The sequence below is a fragment of the Ictidomys tridecemlineatus genome, chromosome 7 (genome assembly GCF_052094955.1).
Source record: "Ictidomys tridecemlineatus isolate mIctTri1 chromosome 7, mIctTri1.hap1, whole genome shotgun sequence".
Lineage (NCBI taxonomy): Eukaryota > Metazoa > Chordata > Mammalia > Rodentia > Sciuridae > Ictidomys > Ictidomys tridecemlineatus.
Window position 1 is genome coordinate 192,611,286 of NC_135483.1, and position 18,522 is coordinate 192,629,807.

Genomic DNA, 18,522 nt, shown 5'->3' on the forward strand with positions numbered 1-18,522 from the left:
CAGCCCATCCTGCTCTCTCAGGTACCCAAGCAAAGGGGCAATTAGGATGGCATGCTCCTGTTCACCGCCCCCCGCCCCCAAGGCAAGGGAGGCCTTGCCTTTTGCCACAAGCACACAGGTCTGTGTGGTTAGCTCCTGTTGGAGTTCTGGGCCAGCCAAGGGCTTTGGACTCCGCCCTGCACTGCCTGGTGAGGACCAGCCTGTTGGTTCCTGCATTGCTTGACCCCAGGACATCCTAAGTCAGGGTGGACATTAATAGTCCTGACCTTTGGAACTGTGTGGGTGGGAAAGCCAGAGGGAGGGTTGGATGGCCAATCCCTGGATACCAGAGGTCAGAACAGCCCTTGCCCTCCGAGTTGTTTTGGTGCCAAGAAGTCCTGATATAGCCCTCCAGGTGCTGGTTTGCTGACTCGCAGCTGGCCACCCTGGGGGAGTGGGGCAGGAAGTGAGCAGCTGGCTGACCTAGAAAGCCAGCACTCGGGATGTGGAACATTGGCTCGGCTCAGCCTCCACATTTGTGTTTGTGGAATTGTCTCCACTGGCATGTAGGTTCCCCTGACCCCACCCCCAGGAGACAGGAAGTCTGTAGGCAGGTTGAGTATGTGGCCCAGGGACTGCAGGGAGGTGCAGTGCCAGAAACATATTCTGAAGGAGTTGAGGGTACTGCACAGAGAAAAGTGGGGGCTGAGAAATTGAGACAAAAGACTGGAGAGCAGGCATTCCTGAATTTATTGAGTGCCTGTCTTGTGCCAGGCACTTTATGTAGGACATCTGATTGTAAAGCAGAAAAGGGTCACGAGGCCAGGAACCACAGAACAAGAATAAGGCACCAAAAGGAGTTTTATTGAGAAGGGTGGGGGGCAGTGGCGCTCCAGGCAGGCAAAGTTCACTGATCCAGAAAGGGTAAGCAAGGCGAAACAATACCTATACAGGTCACTAGAGGTAGAAGGACCCTATATAGGTCACTAGAGGTAGGAGGCTCAGCGGAGTTTAGGGGCCCGGTTTAAGGGCAAGTCTCTTTAGCCAGGTGGTGAAAAGTCCTGGCCCTTGGCCGCCATGGGATGGGGAGGAGAAAGGGGAAGGGAGGGGAAAGGGAGGGAAAGCTGCCACGGATCATTCCAACATGCAGTTGGTCCTGCCGCTGCCCCTTGTCAGATGAGGGGAAACTGAATTCAGGAGGTTAAGTACTTTACTCAAGGTTCCACAGTTAGAGAATCCGAGCTAAGACTTGAATTCTATTTCCCTGAGTCTATACCAGACCTTTGCCCACTGGGTGGTGCTGAATGGGAGTAGGAGAGTTCAGAGGGTCAGAGAGAGAGAGAATTAGCATTTATGATTAAGCAATGACTGCCCTTGAATTCTTTGTTATCAACTGAAATTTTTATGTGTGATAACAATTGCACTTTAGCCAGGTAGTGGTGGGGTGTGCCTATAATCCCAGCTACTTGGGAGGCCGAGGCAGGAACATCTCAAGTTGAGGACAGGCTTGGCAAGTTCAAGGCCAACCTGGGCAACTTAGCAAAAACCGTCTGAAAAAAAAAAAAAAAAAAAAAGGCTGGGGAAGTAGCTCAATGGTAAAGCACCCCTGGGTTCAACCTCCAGTACTGAAAAAAAACTGTACATTCATGCAGTTAGGAATAATATAGAGAACTCTCACGGACCCCTATCCAATAGTGACATTTTGTAAAACTGTAGTAGTACAATATCACAACCATGGTCCTGACATTGGTACAACCCCCCTATCTGTTCAGATTGCCCCACATTTTTTTTTTTTTAATGTGTACTGGGGATTGAACCCAGGGCACTTATGTCCCTTAAGCCGCTTCCACAGCCCTTTTATTTTTTGAGATAGGGATTCACAGAGTTGCTTAGGCCCTTGTTCAGTTGCTAAGGGTGGCTTTGAACCTGCAATCCTTTTGCCTCAGCCTCCAAGCCACTGGGATTATAGGCACGTGCCACCCATTTGTTTCAGATCTCCCTAATCTTATACTCCCGAGTGTTTCAAGTTTTCTATGATTTTATCATGTGTAATTAACTTCTTTTTAGTATGTCTGTTTTCCTATTCCTTTAACATTTTTGGTTGTTTTCATCTCAGTTTAATTTCACAGTTTACTGATCTTAGGAGGCAGAATAGGTGGGAGATAGGTTTGGGCATGTTTGGAAATGGGTGGTGTGGTTTTAGGTTGTCACAATGTCTGGGGGCCCAGAGAAGTTATATGTCACACGCAGTGAAAAAATATCCCGCTGCAAGTGTCAACCAAAACACTAACTAGTTCAGGGCAACAAGTTAACTCTTGCCAGGGAAGCATCGGATCTGAGCAGGGTTTGGGACGTTATCCCCATGTTTGCAGGTAGATGTGGGAACATTTTAACGTGAAGTGGTTCTTTCTGACAGGGATGTACCTCTCTGCCAACATGTCACAAAGAAGGATTAGGCTGGATGTGAAGTGTGTTATTATTGCCACCTTAACATGCCCTCAAGGAGGGGTGAACCCAGGGCGCAGCATAACATTAGACATGATTCACAGCCTGACTCATTCAGTAAAGAGGCACCCAGGGGGGATGTGCTCTTCCCCACTGGGGGAGGCAATGCAAAGCCCTTCCTGAGATCCCCAAGGGAACTGAACTGTGCATCCACCAGGGGAACAAAAGGATTCTTCATGTGTCAAAGAAAATTCTCACCTTAGTTGGGTTTCTCAGCTTTTAGAACACAACATATTTCTTACCAAGACCAATACTCTAAAATAAACCTTTCATTTCAAATAGTTTTGGATACACAGAAAAGACAGTACAGAGATGCCACGTCCAGCTTTCCATATCATAACATCTTATATACTTTTGCCACACTGAATGATTCAACATTGATACACTATTAAACTAAAGCCCATACTTTGTTTAGATTTCTTAAGTTTTTACCTAATTTCCTTTTCCTGTTTCAGGATCCTGTCTAGGACCCTGCATGACGTTTAGTTGTTACATATTCTTGATCTCCTCTCGGCTGTGCCAATCTCCAACACTTCTTAGTTGCAGATAACCTCCTCCCTCCCTGGTCACTCGCACTCACACTCATGCCCATGGCTTTTGCCTCTAAAAACGGTGAATTGTGGAACCCAGATGTCCCGAGCTTATTCTTCCTCATCCTAGGCTACTCTCTTCTAGTGACATTATATCCCCCAGAAAGCCCCAAAGGGGAGGCACCCCAACTCCTCCCGCTCCCCCTTTTGACTGGATCAGTTGGTCCCTCCTCTTCTTCTGCTGTGTCTCTCCTGTCAGTTCAATCTCCATGACCACCACCTTGGTCCTGGCCACTCATCACTGACCTTTTAAATGCCCTTCCTGTTTCTAGTCTTTTCTCCTTTGCATCATTCTCTGCCCAGACATCTGTTTTCCAAGGTCCTTTGGTGGCTCCTGGCTCTGGTGCCCATGGGATGACATCCTAGTTACAGAGCCTGACAGAAGATGCAGGGGACCTTGCTGCCTTCGCCTGTCCCTCACCCTTTATCCAAGGTGCAACCCTGCTCAGGTCCGATGCTCCCCTGGCAAGAGTTAACTCTTTCTGTGTACATGTTGCACTTAATCTATATATACTTTATGGTGCTGGGGATGGAAACCAGGGCTGGGAGAGGGCTCCATCCTTGAGCCCCAGCCCTCTCATGATATTGTAGTCAGCTAACACAAAAGACCCAATCTGTGGGGAGGCCGAATTAGATCCAAGGCTACCTTAATATCACAGCCAATGTGGCTTCAGCAGCAGGAATCTGGAAGCTGTGAGGCTGCGCAGTCTAGGGCCTCGGGCCTCTTCCTTGGAGGCCTCTCCCCATGTTTTTGCATGGTTGTCCTGGTCTGTGTCAAAATTTCCTTTCCTTTTTTTTATTTTTTATTTTTGGAATTGGAAGTCACATTCTGAGGACCTGGGAGTTAGGACTTTCCCACATAAATTATAGAAGTATAAGACTCAGCCCATATTGTACCCCCTCTCCACTTTCTATCTATGAGATCCTGTAGGCTTCAGCTTCCTGAGGGAGCTACCATGCAGCTCTGTGGGTCTGGGAATCACTTGTTCTGGGTTCAAATCCTGCCTGTCTAATACACCCTGGGAGAGAGATCTGAGCCTTCCACGTCTGGGTTGTCATCCCCAGAATGAGGCTGTCCCACTGGCTCTGTGGGGAACAGGGGAGAATAAGCAGCACTAGTCATGTCCTGTGTGTACCCAGGACTCAGGACTTGAGTGGTCACTATCCTTGTGAGCGCAGAACTTTCTGGTGATAGAAGTGTTTTATATTTGTGCTGTCCTTTGTGATAGATATCACGTCACACATGGCTACTGAGCACTTAAAATGTGGCTAACGAGACTGAAGAACCAAAAATTTAATTTTAATGAATTCTGACTACACACATGAGGCTGTAGTACAGGGTAGTGCAGCCTGGTACAGCCTGGAACACCCAGTGTTCCTAGGCCTGTTCAGAGAATTACTGTATCAAGCCCTGTCATTGTTTTTCTGGCTATGAGATCAACCTTGGCCTCCTCCCTGTGCCAGATGCTACCCTATGGCCTCTGGGATACTAGGCTTGCTTGCCTCAGGAAGGCACTAACCAGTGACCCTTTGAAATGGTTAAGGGAACTCTTGGCAGACCCCTCTCCAAGTGTCCTCTAGCAAGACAAACAAATAGAGAGCATTTCCTCCCGGGTGGTACCAAATCCTTTCCACCTGGATGTCCCAATAGGCACCCAACTGCACTTCCTCCTCTTCCTCCCCACTGAAGGGCAGTCCCAGAGGGCTCTTTCAGGGCTCTTCTGTTCCCTCCAGAGTCTAAGTCCACTTCTCTATTACACAGTCCCTCCCAATAGTCCAGGAGGCCACTTTACCCCCCATCACTACAAAGCCTGGATCTGAGGCCCCAGCTTTGTGATCCAGCCCCGCCCAGGTTTAAATCCCTCAGCGGCTTTTGGCTGCCCTCAGGCCTCAGCAAAAAGGCCAACCCCATTATTTGGTTCATAAAGACTTGTTTGACCTGCCTGCCCAGGGGCTCTTGATGCCATTTTGTACCTCTAAGCTCAATTCTTTTTCTTTTTCAGGAAGATTCGTTCTTTCTGGTCTCTGGGCTTTTGCATAGATATGTTCTCTCTTTCTAGAATACGGTTACCTGTTTGGGATTCCTGCTCATCTTCTGTCTCTGTCTCCTTAAACTTCTTTTTAACCAGAAAGCCTTCCAGATGGTAGTGAGCGTCCAGGAAGCGCCCTGTCGCGGCATCGCGGAGCCCGTCCGCACCTCTCCTCGGTGCAGGCAGGCGAGCATCCTCTCTCGGAACGGTCTAGCCGACACGGTGCGGGAGATCACTTAGAATTAAGGTGAAAGACGGGAAAGATTAAAAAGGAAGCGAACACAGAAGCAAAGACACACAAATTGTGTCCCTAGAAGAAAACCGACAGCAGCCGGAATGACAGGGGGTCCCGGCAGGGCCACCCAGCCGGGGCTGGCAGGGGCCCGGGCGCGCCGCCGTCTGCGGCTGCGCGCGACTGGGCGGGGCGGGGCTGACGGCCGCCTGCCCCGCCCCCGAAGACCCCGCCCCGCCCCGCCCCGCCCCCCGCGGCGCGCGCGCTGGCCCGGCAGCATGGCGGCGGCGGCGGGTGCCCCTCCGCCGGGTCCGCCGCAGCCGCCTCCGCCGCCGGCGCCCGAGGAATCGTCGGACAGTGAGCCCGAGGCAGAGCCCGGCTCCCCACAGAAGCTCATCCGCAAGGTGTCCACGTCGGGTCAGATCCGTCAGAAGGTGAGCCCGCGGTGCGGTGACCGGGCGCGCGCCTCTCACGCCGCGGCTCCCCGCCGAGGCCCGGGGCCCTGCGGAGCGGCCACCCAGGCCCCGCCGGCCCGGGGTCCCGCGGGCGCCGCTGCTGGACCGAGCGGGGTCCGCTGCGGTAACGGGTCGGCGTCGCGGCCGAGCGCCCAGTCTCTGGCGGGCTGGGGGTCGGGGGACGCAGTGGGCGCCGCGCTGGGGGGCGCGTGCCGCGGAGGGCCGCGAGCGAGCCCGGTGCGGCGCTGCGAGACCCGAGGAAACTGAGGCCCAGAGGCGGGGGTTGCGCTGGTCTAGCCGCGCGGGCCGGGAGTGGGGGCGCCTGGCTGCGCCCCGCAGACACGCACGCTCCGCGAGGCCCGGGGCCGCAAGACTCTGGGCGCTCGGCAGGCTCTCTCCCTCTGGGCGTTGTGCACGGTATCTTATGGTACCCCCAGAAGTCCCCTGGGACCCGGTCCTGGGGTCTAACCTTCACCGCTTCCTCCCAAAAAGGGAGGGATGCGCGTGCAGCGACCTGCTCTCCCCACTCGGGAAAGCCGGGACTGCGCACCCGCTGGGCACCGAACTCTCCGTGGAGAAGTCCACACGCTGCGTATGAGGTGTGTAGAAGACGCATGTCCCTTTGCAAGAGCAAAGTTGCACCCTTTGTTTACCCGTTGTGGTTCCTGTTGGAAACTGCTTATGGTTTTGCTACGATGAGTCCTCCCTGTTGGACCAGGGTTTTCTCTGGCAGGTGGCTGGACAGGTGGCTGAGAGAGGTTGAATCCGTGAGGCAGCCCTGGCAGTTCCGGCTGGCACAGGCTTTCTCATCCTGCTGCAGTGCGCTTTCCCTCCAGGGCCAGTTAGTCCCTTTACCGTGGGAGCCATTTCTTGCCTTATCTTTGTCAGCCTCCAATGCCTGGAATTGGGGAACCTTGGGTTCTAACATGTTGAAAACAGGTTTGTTGTGAAGTGCTCGTTATTTAACAAGTGGGTTTCAAAGACCTATGCTTCCAGGTATAGCTATAATAGTTGTAATGATAACAGCCGGAACAATAGCAGATAACAATTTTTGGATCCCAGGCACTCTTCTTGGGTTAGCTTTAGGCACTTTACATGGATTATATCATTTAGTGATAACCCACTGAGTTGAGTGGTATCCATATCATTCTGGTCTTATGCAGTTGGAAATTGCAAAGGTTAAATGACTTTTCCAGGTGGATCTGCATTTGAACCATGGTTAGGATCCCCAAGATGAAAGGCATTTTCTCCATTTGAGGGCACCCAGTGTAACAGGGAGATGGACACCTCCACACACAACCTAGTAAGTGTTATGGAATCTCAGAGGACAGACTCCAACTTCCCGGAGAGGTAGGGATAAAGGTGTCCTTCTCAAAGTGGGGTGTTTGAGGAATAGAGTTTGCCAGACTGGGCAGGGAGGGATGAGGTTCCTCACATTAGAATATTGTGTGTAAAAGTTTAAGCACACCTGGGAACAGTCAGAAGTTGAATCAGCAGCTGGAACAGGTCAAGTGGAATTTGGAAGATCAGGGCCTAATTTGAAGGGTTGAATTTTTGGCCTTGGGCAAGAGAGAATCACAGAGTTATTCCAGGCATGGGAGTGGTTATCAGATGTGCTTTCAGGAAGATCTCCAAGAAGTTCTGGTTGGTACTGATAGGAGTTGCTGTCTCTTGTTGCCTGCTTCTTGAAGCGAGGTGCTGTCCAGTACATGGTAGATCCTGTGACTTTGAAGTATGATTCAGATCAAGATCATGGAGAGGTTTGATTCCTCTGAGATTCCAGTGTGAGTCCCCAATTTTTGTTCATCAGGAAGTGTTTTTTTCCTTCTTTCTTTTTTTCTCCCTTAAAACAATAGTTGCCATACCAGCTGTTCTGGTTGAGGGGGAGTGATGGGTACAGTGTTAAAAATACACCCGAGGACTTGCCTTTTGGAATTCAGTCACATCTGCCGTACAGACAGATAGCTTAGGGCTGATTTTTCTTCTGGGTTGTTAGAGATTGTCAGAATGTGGGAAATGTGAAGTTTACTGTGTGTGCAGTAGCTCTCTTCTGTAGTAGAGAAACCATTCACAAAATTCCTCTGCTATGTGTGATACATTATAGAATTCTCCAGATGATATGGAGTGTCATTCATTCTGGGTCCAAAAAAGGAACAAAACCACTTTAAGTATTTAAACCAGAGCGAATTTAATGCAGGGAATGGTTGCAAAGATGCTAAAGAAATGAGAATGCAATCTGTAGGTAGTGAAGCAACCCAAAGATGAAGCAACCAACAGGAAACCATTGCCACCCATAAGATGAAGGGAGATGAGGGACAAAGAAAGGGGCGCCAGTCAGACTGCAGGGGCAACTGGCTCTGCCAGACAGGGACCACAGAGGTCCTCTGGCAGAGCCTTGGGAAGGCACAGTGGCTGCAGCAAACTTCCCTACCCTTCCTGCTTGGGAACCCTGACCTGCAGAGACCATCCCCCTCTGTAGTGGGATAGAGAGGAGAGCAAGGAATGGCTCTGAGGCCAAGCTGGGCCAGCACCAGAACTGTATGTATGTCAGGTTTTCAGAGTATTAGTCAAATGAAAACTCAAGTTGTCTTACTTTGGTGGGGGGAAATCTTCAGATAGCGTTCCTGGGGATCTTGTTAAAATGCTAATGCTGTGTGGGGTTGAGGAAGTCTGGAATGTACATTTCTAACAATTTTGGAAGAGCTGCCCATGGTCCATGGAACACACTTTGAGAAACACACTTGAGGCATTTTTGTAAAGAGAAGCTTTACCAACCTTTAAATAAATCTTTGCATTATAAAGGCATCTAAAAAACTTTCCTCCAGGTCTTGAGTGAAAATTCAGTGTGTATTGGTTTGGGGTGGCCATTTACTGGTTTAGTATTTCATGTATGTCTGATGTTTTCGTGTTTGAATCTTTAGAGTTGAAGTTGTCCCTGCAAGCACATGGCATTATTTTTATTTTTTTTAAAAAATATTTTTAGTTGTAAATGGACACAATACCTTTATTTTATTTATTTATTTTTATGTGGTGCTGAGGATCAAACCCAGTGCCTCATAGGTATGAGGCAAGCGCTCTGCCAACTGAGCCATAACCTCAGCCCCTTTATTTGTATTTCTTGACCATAGTACACAGTAATGATTCTAGGACCACGTAGCTGGAATGGGAAAAAGAAAATGGAGCTAATACACTGACTGGTAAATACATCAGCACATTATATAGTATTTTAAAATTTGAGTAAAGAACAGTGTAATTCTGTGAAGCTATCAGTTGAGTTTTTAAAAAAAGTTTCTAAAACTTTGTTTTTGAATATATGTGGAAGTGCTTGTATTCCTGATTTCAAATTTAAACAAGCATTTTTTTTTCTGTTAAATGAATACTAGTAGCAAATAGGTAAAAGGTTTAAGTTTTAAAAGACTTGAAAACCCCTGCTTTATGAGATACAATTCACATACCATATAATTCACTTATTTAAACCATACAGTTCAGTGGTTTTTAGTATACTCACAGTTGTGCAACTGTCACCACAAACAATTTTAGAACACTTTTATTTCCATTTCCTCCTGGCTCCCTTAACCCTAATCTATTTTCTGTTTCTATGTATTTGCCTATTCTGGTCATTATACAAATACAGTCATATAGTGTCAGTTCTTTTGTTTGATTTCTTTCAGCATATTTTCAAGGTTCCTTCATGTTTAGCAAGTATTGGTACTTTCTTCTGTTTTTGGTACTGAGGATTGAACTCAGGTGCACTTAATCACCGAAGCAAATCCCCAGCCTTTTTTCGTTTTGTTTGTTTGTATTGGTGGTGCTGGAGATTGAACTCAGAGCCTTATGCATGCTAGATAAACACTCTGCCAACTGATCTATATCCCCAGTCCCGTATTTTTGTATTTTATTTAGAGACAGAGTCTCACTGAGTTTCTTAGGGCCTCAATAAGTTGCTGAGGCTGGCTTTGAACTCTCGATCCTCCTGCCTCAGCCTCCCAAGCTGCTGGGATTACAGGTGTGTGCAACCGCACCTGGCACTTTATTCTTTTTTATTACATTATTCTATTGTAAGGATATACTGCATTTTATTCATTCATCAGTTGATGGATTTTTTTTTTTTTGCATATTGGCTATTTAGATAATGCTTCTATGAGTGTTCATGTACAAGTTTTCATGTGGACATGTTTTTATTTCTCTTGAGTACACCTAGGAGTAGAAAAACTTTTGAAGAACTGTTGGTCTATTTTATGAACTTGCAGTACCATTTTACTTTCCCACCAGCAGTATATGAGAAGGGCTGCAGTTTCTCCACATCCTTGATACTTTTTGATTATAGCCATACTAGTAGGGATAAAGTGATGTTTAAAAAAATTTTTTTTTTCCCCTGTCCTGGGGATTGAACCCAGGGCCTTGTGCATGCTGGGCAAGCATTTTACCACCGAGCTATACCCCAGTCCTATAAAAGGTCTTAAAATGCTTGTTTATTTTAGGATTTCAAAGCCTAAACTTTGTATCAGATGAAGCTTATTTAGACTTGCTCTCCAATTTATGAAGCTTGTGATTGATCATGGACAAGTTTCTGAACCTCACTTGAAACTAGGTTTCTTCATCTGTAAACAGAGAAAATATTAGTTCTTTGGTCAGTTATAATGACAGTATTAGATGTATGTTCTTGAGCATCAGTTTCTATACTGTAGAAAAGAAATAATAATCCCAATTCTTACATCCACAGAATAGAAATGGTAATGGAAACTCATAGGCTCAAGTGGGACAATCTGTTAAAAATAAACACTTAGCACCTTACTGTTATATAGTAAGTAATCATCTGGTGGTTGTTTTGATTATTGCTGTTTTTCTGATTGTTCACTTTTTAAAAAAATATTTATTTTTTAGTTATAGGTGGACACAATGTCTTTATTTTACTTTATGTGATGCCAAGTATCTAACCCAGTGCCTCAAGTATGCTAGGCGTACACCCTACCTCTGAGCCACAACCCCAGCCCTGATTATTCACTTTTTAATTTCTGCATAAGTAGTTGTCTTGCCTGACCACCTCCTCCTTCTGCTCAATGGGTTCTGGTGAGTCTCCATCTCTGGTAGTCAGAACAGTTAATAGGAGCAAATCTGAAAACTAGCATTGAACATCTTCTTCTTCTTCTTCTTTTTTTTTTTTTTGTACCAGGGATTGAACCCCTGGGCACTTAACCTTTGAGCCACATCCCCAGTCCTTTTTATTTTTTATTTTGAGATAAGGTATCACTAAGAGGGCCTTGCTAAGTAGCTGAGGCTAATCTCAGATTTGCAATCCTCCTGCCTCTGACTTCCAAGTTGCTGGGATTACTGGCATGCACCATCATGCTTGGTCATTGAACATCTTTAAACTGAGTACTAGTGGAAATACCAAGGATGAGGTGTTACTTTTCTTATTTCACAGATTCAGTTGGTTTCAGCAAGCACTTGAGATCTTGACATGATTCAGTGCTATGCTGGCACTGTGATATCTAATTGAACAGTAGTGACTCCTAGGGCTACAAGCAGGCAGACTTTAATAAGCCAGCTATAAGGGAATGTGAGTGTTGGTGGTGCAGAGTGTTTAGAGAGGACATGGGGTAAATGAGGCATGATCCTCGGGCAGCGGGCTGGGGAGGGGGTGCTTCCAAGGATTTCTTGAGGAAGTGACTGTGAGGCCCAGAGCTTATTATTTTTTAAATTTTATTTTGAGACAGGCTTGCTTGGAAAGAACAGTGGTGGGGCTGTGCTATGGCACATGCATGCCAGTAATCCCAGAGGCTTTGGAGGCTGAGGCAGGAGGATTGCAAGTTTGAGGCCAGCCTCAGCCCCTTAGTGAGATTCTGTCTCAGTAAAAACTAAAAAGGACTAAGGATGATGGTGAAGTGATGGACAGGGCTATGGGGGGTGGGCAAGGTGTTGGGGGGGCAGTGGTCTGTGACAGAAGTGAGCCTGGCATGTGGGGCTGCATTTGACCTTGGAATCAAGAGTGGGATCTTTACTGGTATTGTGTCTCCCTACTATCCAGTCTACCCAGGTCCTCAAATGTGACCGTATATTCTTCTCAGATATAACCAGTGAAGCTTCTTGAGATGAAATCATTCTGAATTCAGGGGAAACTCTGAATGTCTTGGTGTCCTTATAGGAGAGAAAGGGAGGAGATGTGGACACAGAGAAACAGATCATATGAAAGGAGTGCAAGGAAATTCAGCTGTGCTGCCAGAAAGCAAGAAATCCGGAGGACACCAGTGCTGCAGAGGCCGCGGGCTTAGTCTCCCCTTGAGCCCTTAGAGGGAGTATGGTCCTCTTGATCATGTTTTTTCCTTTTATACAATATTGGGGATTGACCCTAGGGCTTCCCATACACTGGGCAAGTGCCCTATCAATGAGCTATACTCCAGCTCATTTTTTTTTTTTTTTTAATTTTGAGACAGGCTTGCTTTGAGTTTGCAATCCTTGCTCAGTCTCCCGTGTAGCTGGGATTTCAAGTGTGTGCCACTATGTCTGGCCCTGCTGACTGCTTGATTTGAGACTTCAAGCCTCCAGAACTGTGAAACAATCAGTTTCCCTTGTTTTATTTTTAAATATGTTTTAGCTGTAGATGGACACAATATCTTTATTTATATTTGTGTGGTGCTGAGGATCGAACCCAGTGCCTCACACGTGTGAGGTAGGCATTCTACCACTGAGCTGCAGCCCTAGCCCCAGTTTCCCTTATTTTAAACCCCCCAATTTGTGGTACCTGGTCTAGGCAGCCCAAGGAAACTAACAGTGCTCACCTGGCCCTGTGCTGATGCTGGAGGAGGAAGCTGCGAGGAGGAGCTCGGTGGGACTGTGGGATACCTCTGAGGGTCGAGGGCTCAGGTTCTGAAAAAGAAAAGCAGTTCTGCGTGTGGGGACCCCCCCATTTGGGGTGAAATCCTTAAAAACCTCAACCAAGGATGGTGATGAACCAGAGGTAGAACTTTGGGAAGACTACCGTCCTGTTTCAGATCATTTAAGCTCCCTGAAATAAGTCATCCCAGAGTGCTAATAAAGCAAACTTCAGTTCTCCTTAGAGGGAGAGGAGTTACCTTCATTTACAATTCACTGTTCTGCACACAATGAATAATAGTTTCCTGAGTTAAGATGAGAAGAAACAATCTCCTATAAAACACAGATGGACAACGGTTGCCAACTTCAGACACAGGCTTTAAAACAGCTGTACTCAGCTTGTTCAAGGAGATGATAGACCAGATTGAGAATTTTGGTAGAGAACTACAAACTATCAAAAAGAACTAACTGAAGATTCTAAAACAGAAAATGTAATAATCAAAATTAAATAATCAAATGAAGGTCAGATTAGACACAGCTGAAAACACTTAGTGATGGGGGGGGGCGGGGTAGCTCAAAAGAAAATACCACAAGGAAGCCCAGAGATAAAAAATGGAAAAAATTGAAGAGTGGGTGTTTGTCACAAGAGGAGAGGTGAGAGAAAATTGAGCAGAAGCAGTACTTGAAAAGAAAATGCCTGAGGATTTCCCACAGCTGATAAAAGGCTCCGTCCACAGATGCACTCACACTGTAAACACAAGAAAACCACACGTTGGTCATGTTGTAATGAACTGGGAAAACCAGCAATGAACAGAAGGAGATGCAGGGCAGCCAGAGGCCGGTTCCCCTCCCAGGAACAAGAGTTGGGTTGACAGCTGTGTTCTTATCAGAAATCATGAAAACCAGAAGTCAGTTGAAGTTGTAAGTGCTCAAAGAAACTGATAGAACCCAGGGTTCTTTCTGCAGTAAAAAGACCTTTGGAGTTGAAGTTAAAGACATTTTCAAACACACAAACACAATGTTTCTGCCAGTAGTCCCGTACTAGGGGAGACATTAAAGGTTTTTTTTGTTTGTTTGTTTTGGCTTAAGAGAATGACCTTAGGTGAAAGGTTAAGTTGCTGAAAGGAAGAAGAGCAACTGAAAGGTGATCTACAAGGAGAAGACCAAGTGATTTTTTAAAAATATTTATTTTTTAGTTGTAGACGGACACAGTATCTTTATGTCATTTTTATGTGGTGCTGAGGATCGAACCCAGTGCCTCACATATGCTAGGCAAGCGCTCTACCACTGAGCCACCACCCCAGCCCCCAAACCAAGTGATTTCTGTGTTTGGATTTAATCTATGAGTAGAGTTAAAATATATCTGTAACAGCAACATTATATGAGTCAGAAAGGAGGAGATGGGGTAAACAGTTCTAGGGTCCTTGCATTTCCGGGAGGAAGAAAATAGAACCAGTTACTGTGAGACAAATGGGGGATGTGTGCTATGATCTCTGTGGTGGCACTAAAGTGATAGACTATTCGATAACTAAGCCAAACTGGGAAAATCAGACTAGCAGTACTGAATCTGAAAGAAGGCAGGAGAGGAGCACTGAACAAGTGGGCCAAATAGAGAGGAAACAGTAAGTCAGTAGACTCGAATCCCAGCGTGTTAGAAATCATGTTGCGTGTAAGTGGACTTTTTTATTAATTTATTTTGGTTCTGGGGATTGAACCCAGGGGTGCCTTACCACTGAGTTTATCCCCAGTCCTTTTTTTTTGTTTTTGAGACAGGATCTTGCTAAGTTGCCTAGGCTGACCCTGATTTTATACTCCTCCTGTCTTATTCTCCCAGCATACCTGGGATTACAGGTATGCTGCAGTTAAAAAAATATTATGAGAAGCAACATGAAAATGAAACCTGATTGGACTATTTATTTATTTATTGCCCTTTTCAATGCTTTATTCACTCAAATCACTCAATACAATTTTACTCTATAGGTTCTTAATCAAGAAAATGACAATCCTTAATGCTGGGCACTGCAACAAAAATCAACTCACAGCAAACAATTCTAGTTTAATTCTGAGCACTGCAAACACACTTCATCATGACAGGCTCATGAAGACATTCCCTCTGCAGGCTCAGTTCAGGTGTCAGATCCAGAGTCTCAAGCCCTAGGCTCTGAGTCCAGCAGATGCCTACTCTCTCAGACATGGTGATCAGGTCAGGGACCAAGGCAGGCTTCTCCTGGGGTGGAGCTGACGGCTGGCTGAGGAGAGGTGGTAGGGAGAAGTCGTGGCTCTCAGCAGGGTCAGGGTGTGGCTGTAGAGTTTGAGAGAGGTGAGGAGGATGCAGAGGGTCAGGCACATGATAAGAAGAGTTGGGATGTCAGTCCAGGTCCTCAACCAGGCTCTCCAGCGTGAGGACTCAGTGTCAGCTGGCTCTGATGGGACTATTTAAAAGAGACACATTTTTGAGTGAGGTGGCACATGCCTGTAACTCCAGAGACAGGGGTGGGGTATGGGTGGGACTAAGTCAGGAGAGTTGCAAGTTTGAGGCCAGCCTGGGAAATTTAGTGAGACCTTGCCTCAAAATAAAAAATAAAAAAGAGTTGGGGTATAATTCGGTGCTAGAGGGCTCCTGGATTCAATTCCAGAACTGGGAAAAAAAAATGTAGAAGAATATAACGTTAGGTACTGAATTTTACCTGATGGACATACTTAGAACACTTTCCCTGATGAGTGTAGAATTTAATTCTTTTCTGATGCAGAAGTATATTTATCGAAATTCACTATGTGCTAGCCACAAGGCAAGTCTCAGCAACTTTCACAGGATTGAAATAGCATATGTTCTCTGATAACAGTTGAATAAGCCAGGAATTAAAAAAAAATCCTAGTGCATTTGCAAATTTAGACAACTATTTCTAAATAACTTATGAGTCAGAGAAAAAAGATAAGGTTAGAAAATATTTTGAGTTGAATAATAGCAAAAAGATATGACTGATGGGATATAGATAAAGTCATGTCTAGAGGGAAATTTAAATGCATATAGTAGAAAAGATGTGCAGAAAATCAAGTGGTTAGAAGAAAAGCAACACATTAAAAAAGATAGAATGGGGGAAATATTTAAAATTTTTTTTAGATGAACACATACTTTTTTTTTTAAAATTTATTTTATGCAGTGCTAAGGGTAGAACCCAGTGTCTCACATGTGCTCTACCACTGAGCTACAACCCCAGCTCTCCCCTTTTAAAAAATTTTTGTTTTTATGGTACTGGGGATTGAAGCCAGGGCCTTTACCCAGAGCTGCATCCCCATCCCTTTTTGTCTTTTATTTTGAGACAGGGTCTTGCTAAGTTGCCCAGATTGTCCTCCAACTTGTGATCCTCCTGCCTCAGCTTCCCAAGTTGTTGGCATTAGAGGCATGTGCCACTGTACCCAGTGGGAAATATCTTTTTTTAAATGTTAGTAAAAGAACTGAGGAGGAGCAGCAGGAGGAGTGGGTAGCTGATCAAAGGGGTTACGCAGAGGCCCTGTGGCAGGAGAAAGCCTGGGGGAATGAAGGGGCTGAAAGGAAGCCAGTGTGATTAGAGCTGGGAAGGGTCAAGGAGCCCCCTCATGATGACACATGTCTGGAGAGCTGGGTTGGAGGCTATGCTAATGGAATACTGTTGCTTTAAGATTTCAGGAAAGAGCCTGATGATAGGATATGGGTTGAAAAGATGACTCTGGCTGTGTCTGGGTTGCCTGAGTGGATGCTGCTGACCCTGGCTGGCTAGGAGAGATGGTGGCAGGCTGGGCCAAGGTTGTGACAGGAATTCTGGCAGAATTAGTTGGACTTGAGGGAGAACTAGAGGGGACATTGTGTGAACTCTGTCATGGTTTGGTGTGGGCACTGGGGAGGAGAAGCTTTGTGGTCAGGGCTGGTCAGATGGGCTGTGGGCTTTGGGAAGTGGATACAGGAGGAAGGACTGGGAGGTGAGGAAAGGGCGGAGGGGAAGAAGGCCAGTTCCCAGAGAGAGATCAGCAGCATATTTACCTCTGATTACCTCAGCATGTAACTTATAATTTTCCTATATAGCAGTACCATCATTATACCTAAAAAATAATTGTCATTTCCAAGCCCCTAATATCTAAAACATTTTCAAATTTTTCTAGTTGAACCAAAGTGTCTTTTATAGGCTTCCTTTTGGGAACCAGGTACTTGTCAAATTTGTGCATTGAATTTGGTTGTCCTAGCTCTTTACTTTCTTTCTTCACTGAGCCACATCCCCAGCCCTTTTTATGTTTTATTTTGAGACTGGGTCTTGCTGAGTTGCTTAGGGCCCTGCTAAGTTGCTGAGGCTGGCTTTGAACTTGTGATCCTCCTGCCTCAGCCTCCTGAGCCTCTGGGATTACAGATGAGCACCACTGTGCCCTAGTACTCTTTACTTTCTTAACTGAGAATGGCTTCCTCAGCAGTCTTCTCCCCCATGACATCAACTTTGTAAAGAGAAGAGGGCAATTGTCTTGTAAAATCTCTAGATTTGCCTGATGGCTTCCTCTGGTTCCTTTTACATTGTTCTTTTATCTTTCATATTTCCTATAAACTGGATGTGAGAGGTCTCAGAGACTCTTAGTCACGCCAACCTTCTGGGCAGTCTGAACATGGGGTACTCTGTGCTCTGTCCTGCATCCTGCAGGAAGTATGTCCTGTCGCCTTGTCCCTCTGCACATCATCTCCTGACTTACGTGAGATGATTGATCTTTTCATGCAGATGAGGATTCTTCCTTTGCAGTTAGGAAGTAATATGTGAGGTGATTCTTTAAAACAAACAAACAACAACAACAACTATATATATATATATATATATACACACACACACACACACACGTTGTAGATGGACACATACCTTTATTTTATTATTTTTATGTGGTGCTAGTTCCTCATACATGCTAGGCAAGTGCCGTACCACTGAGCCGTTGTCCCAGCCCCATGAGGTGATTCTTTGACACTGTGCAAATACCATTTATATATATATATATATATATATTAAGTTGTTGATATTTATTTATTTGTGGTGCTAAGGATCGAACCCAGGGCCTCACACGTGTGAGGTGAGTGTTCTACCACAATCCAGTTCTACAAATACCATTTTTGTATGTATTTTTTAAATTTTTTTTTAGAGAGAGAGAGAATTTTAATATTTATTTCTTAGTTCTCGGCGGACACAACATCCCTGTTGGTATGTGGTGCTGAGGATCGAACCCGCGCCGCACGCATGCCAGGTGAGCGCGCTACCGCTTGAGCCACATCCCCAGCCCACACAAATACCATTTTTTTTTTTAGCTTTTCTACATAATATTTGCTTGAATCAATTTTTTTTTTCTCTCTCTCTCTCTCTCTCTCTCTCTCTCTCTTTTTTTTTTTTCAGTACTTGGGTTTGAACCCAAGGTCTTGTGCATGCCAGGTAAGCATCGTACCACTGAGCTACATTTCCAGGTCTTTTATACTTTTATTTTTTTTGAGATACAGTCTCTCTCAGTTGCTGAGGTTGGCCTCAATCTTGTTATTCTCCTGCCTTAGCCTCTTTATAGCTAAGATTACAGGTATGCTCCATTGCACCTGGACTGAATCAGTTTTATTATAAGTGTTTGCAAAATAGAGATCCCTCCCCTTTCCTATAATTTATTCCATATTTATTTGTTGGTTTTTTTCTTTCTTTCTTTTTTTTTAATAGTGCTGTGATCAAATCCCAGGCCTTTTGCTTGCTAGTTGATGATCTGCTGCAGAGCTGTACCTCCAGCCCTCTGTTAGTATTTTTTTTTTTTTAAGAAGAAAGTGGTTGATACATTTTTTTGAGAGAGAGAGAGAGAGAGAGAGAGAGAGAGAGAGAGAGAGAGAGAGAGAGAGAGAGAGAGAAAATTATTTTTTAGTTTTCAGCAGACACAACATCTTT

General features: G+C 45.6%; 1 protein-coding gene and 1 long non-coding RNA gene across 5 annotated transcripts in view; one reads left to right on the forward strand and one right to left on the reverse strand.

Moving 5' to 3' along the window:
- Positions 1-822: 822 nt before the first annotated feature.
- On the reverse strand, positions 823-5,533 carry LOC120883721 (uncharacterized). The gene is made up of 2 exons (XR_005725912.2): positions 5,146-5,533; positions 823-1,529 (listed from the first exon to the last, which is right to left on the reverse strand). It is a non-coding gene; the product is annotated as an uncharacterized LOC120883721 (long non-coding RNA).
- A 58-nt stretch (positions 5,534-5,591) lies between these two features.
- Dgkd (diacylglycerol kinase delta) overlaps positions 5,592-18,522 on the forward strand; it is a 98,105-nt gene continuing 85,174 nt past the window's right edge. For all 4 annotated transcript variants that reach the window (XM_078018253.1, XM_078018254.1, XM_078018256.1 and 1 more), the window contains exon 1: positions 5,592-5,770. In XM_078018253.1, coding sequence (XP_077874379.1) covers positions 5,615-5,770 — 156 coding nt within the window. In that variant the 5' untranslated portion in view covers positions 5,592-5,614. The remainder of the gene's footprint in view (positions 5,771-18,522) is intronic.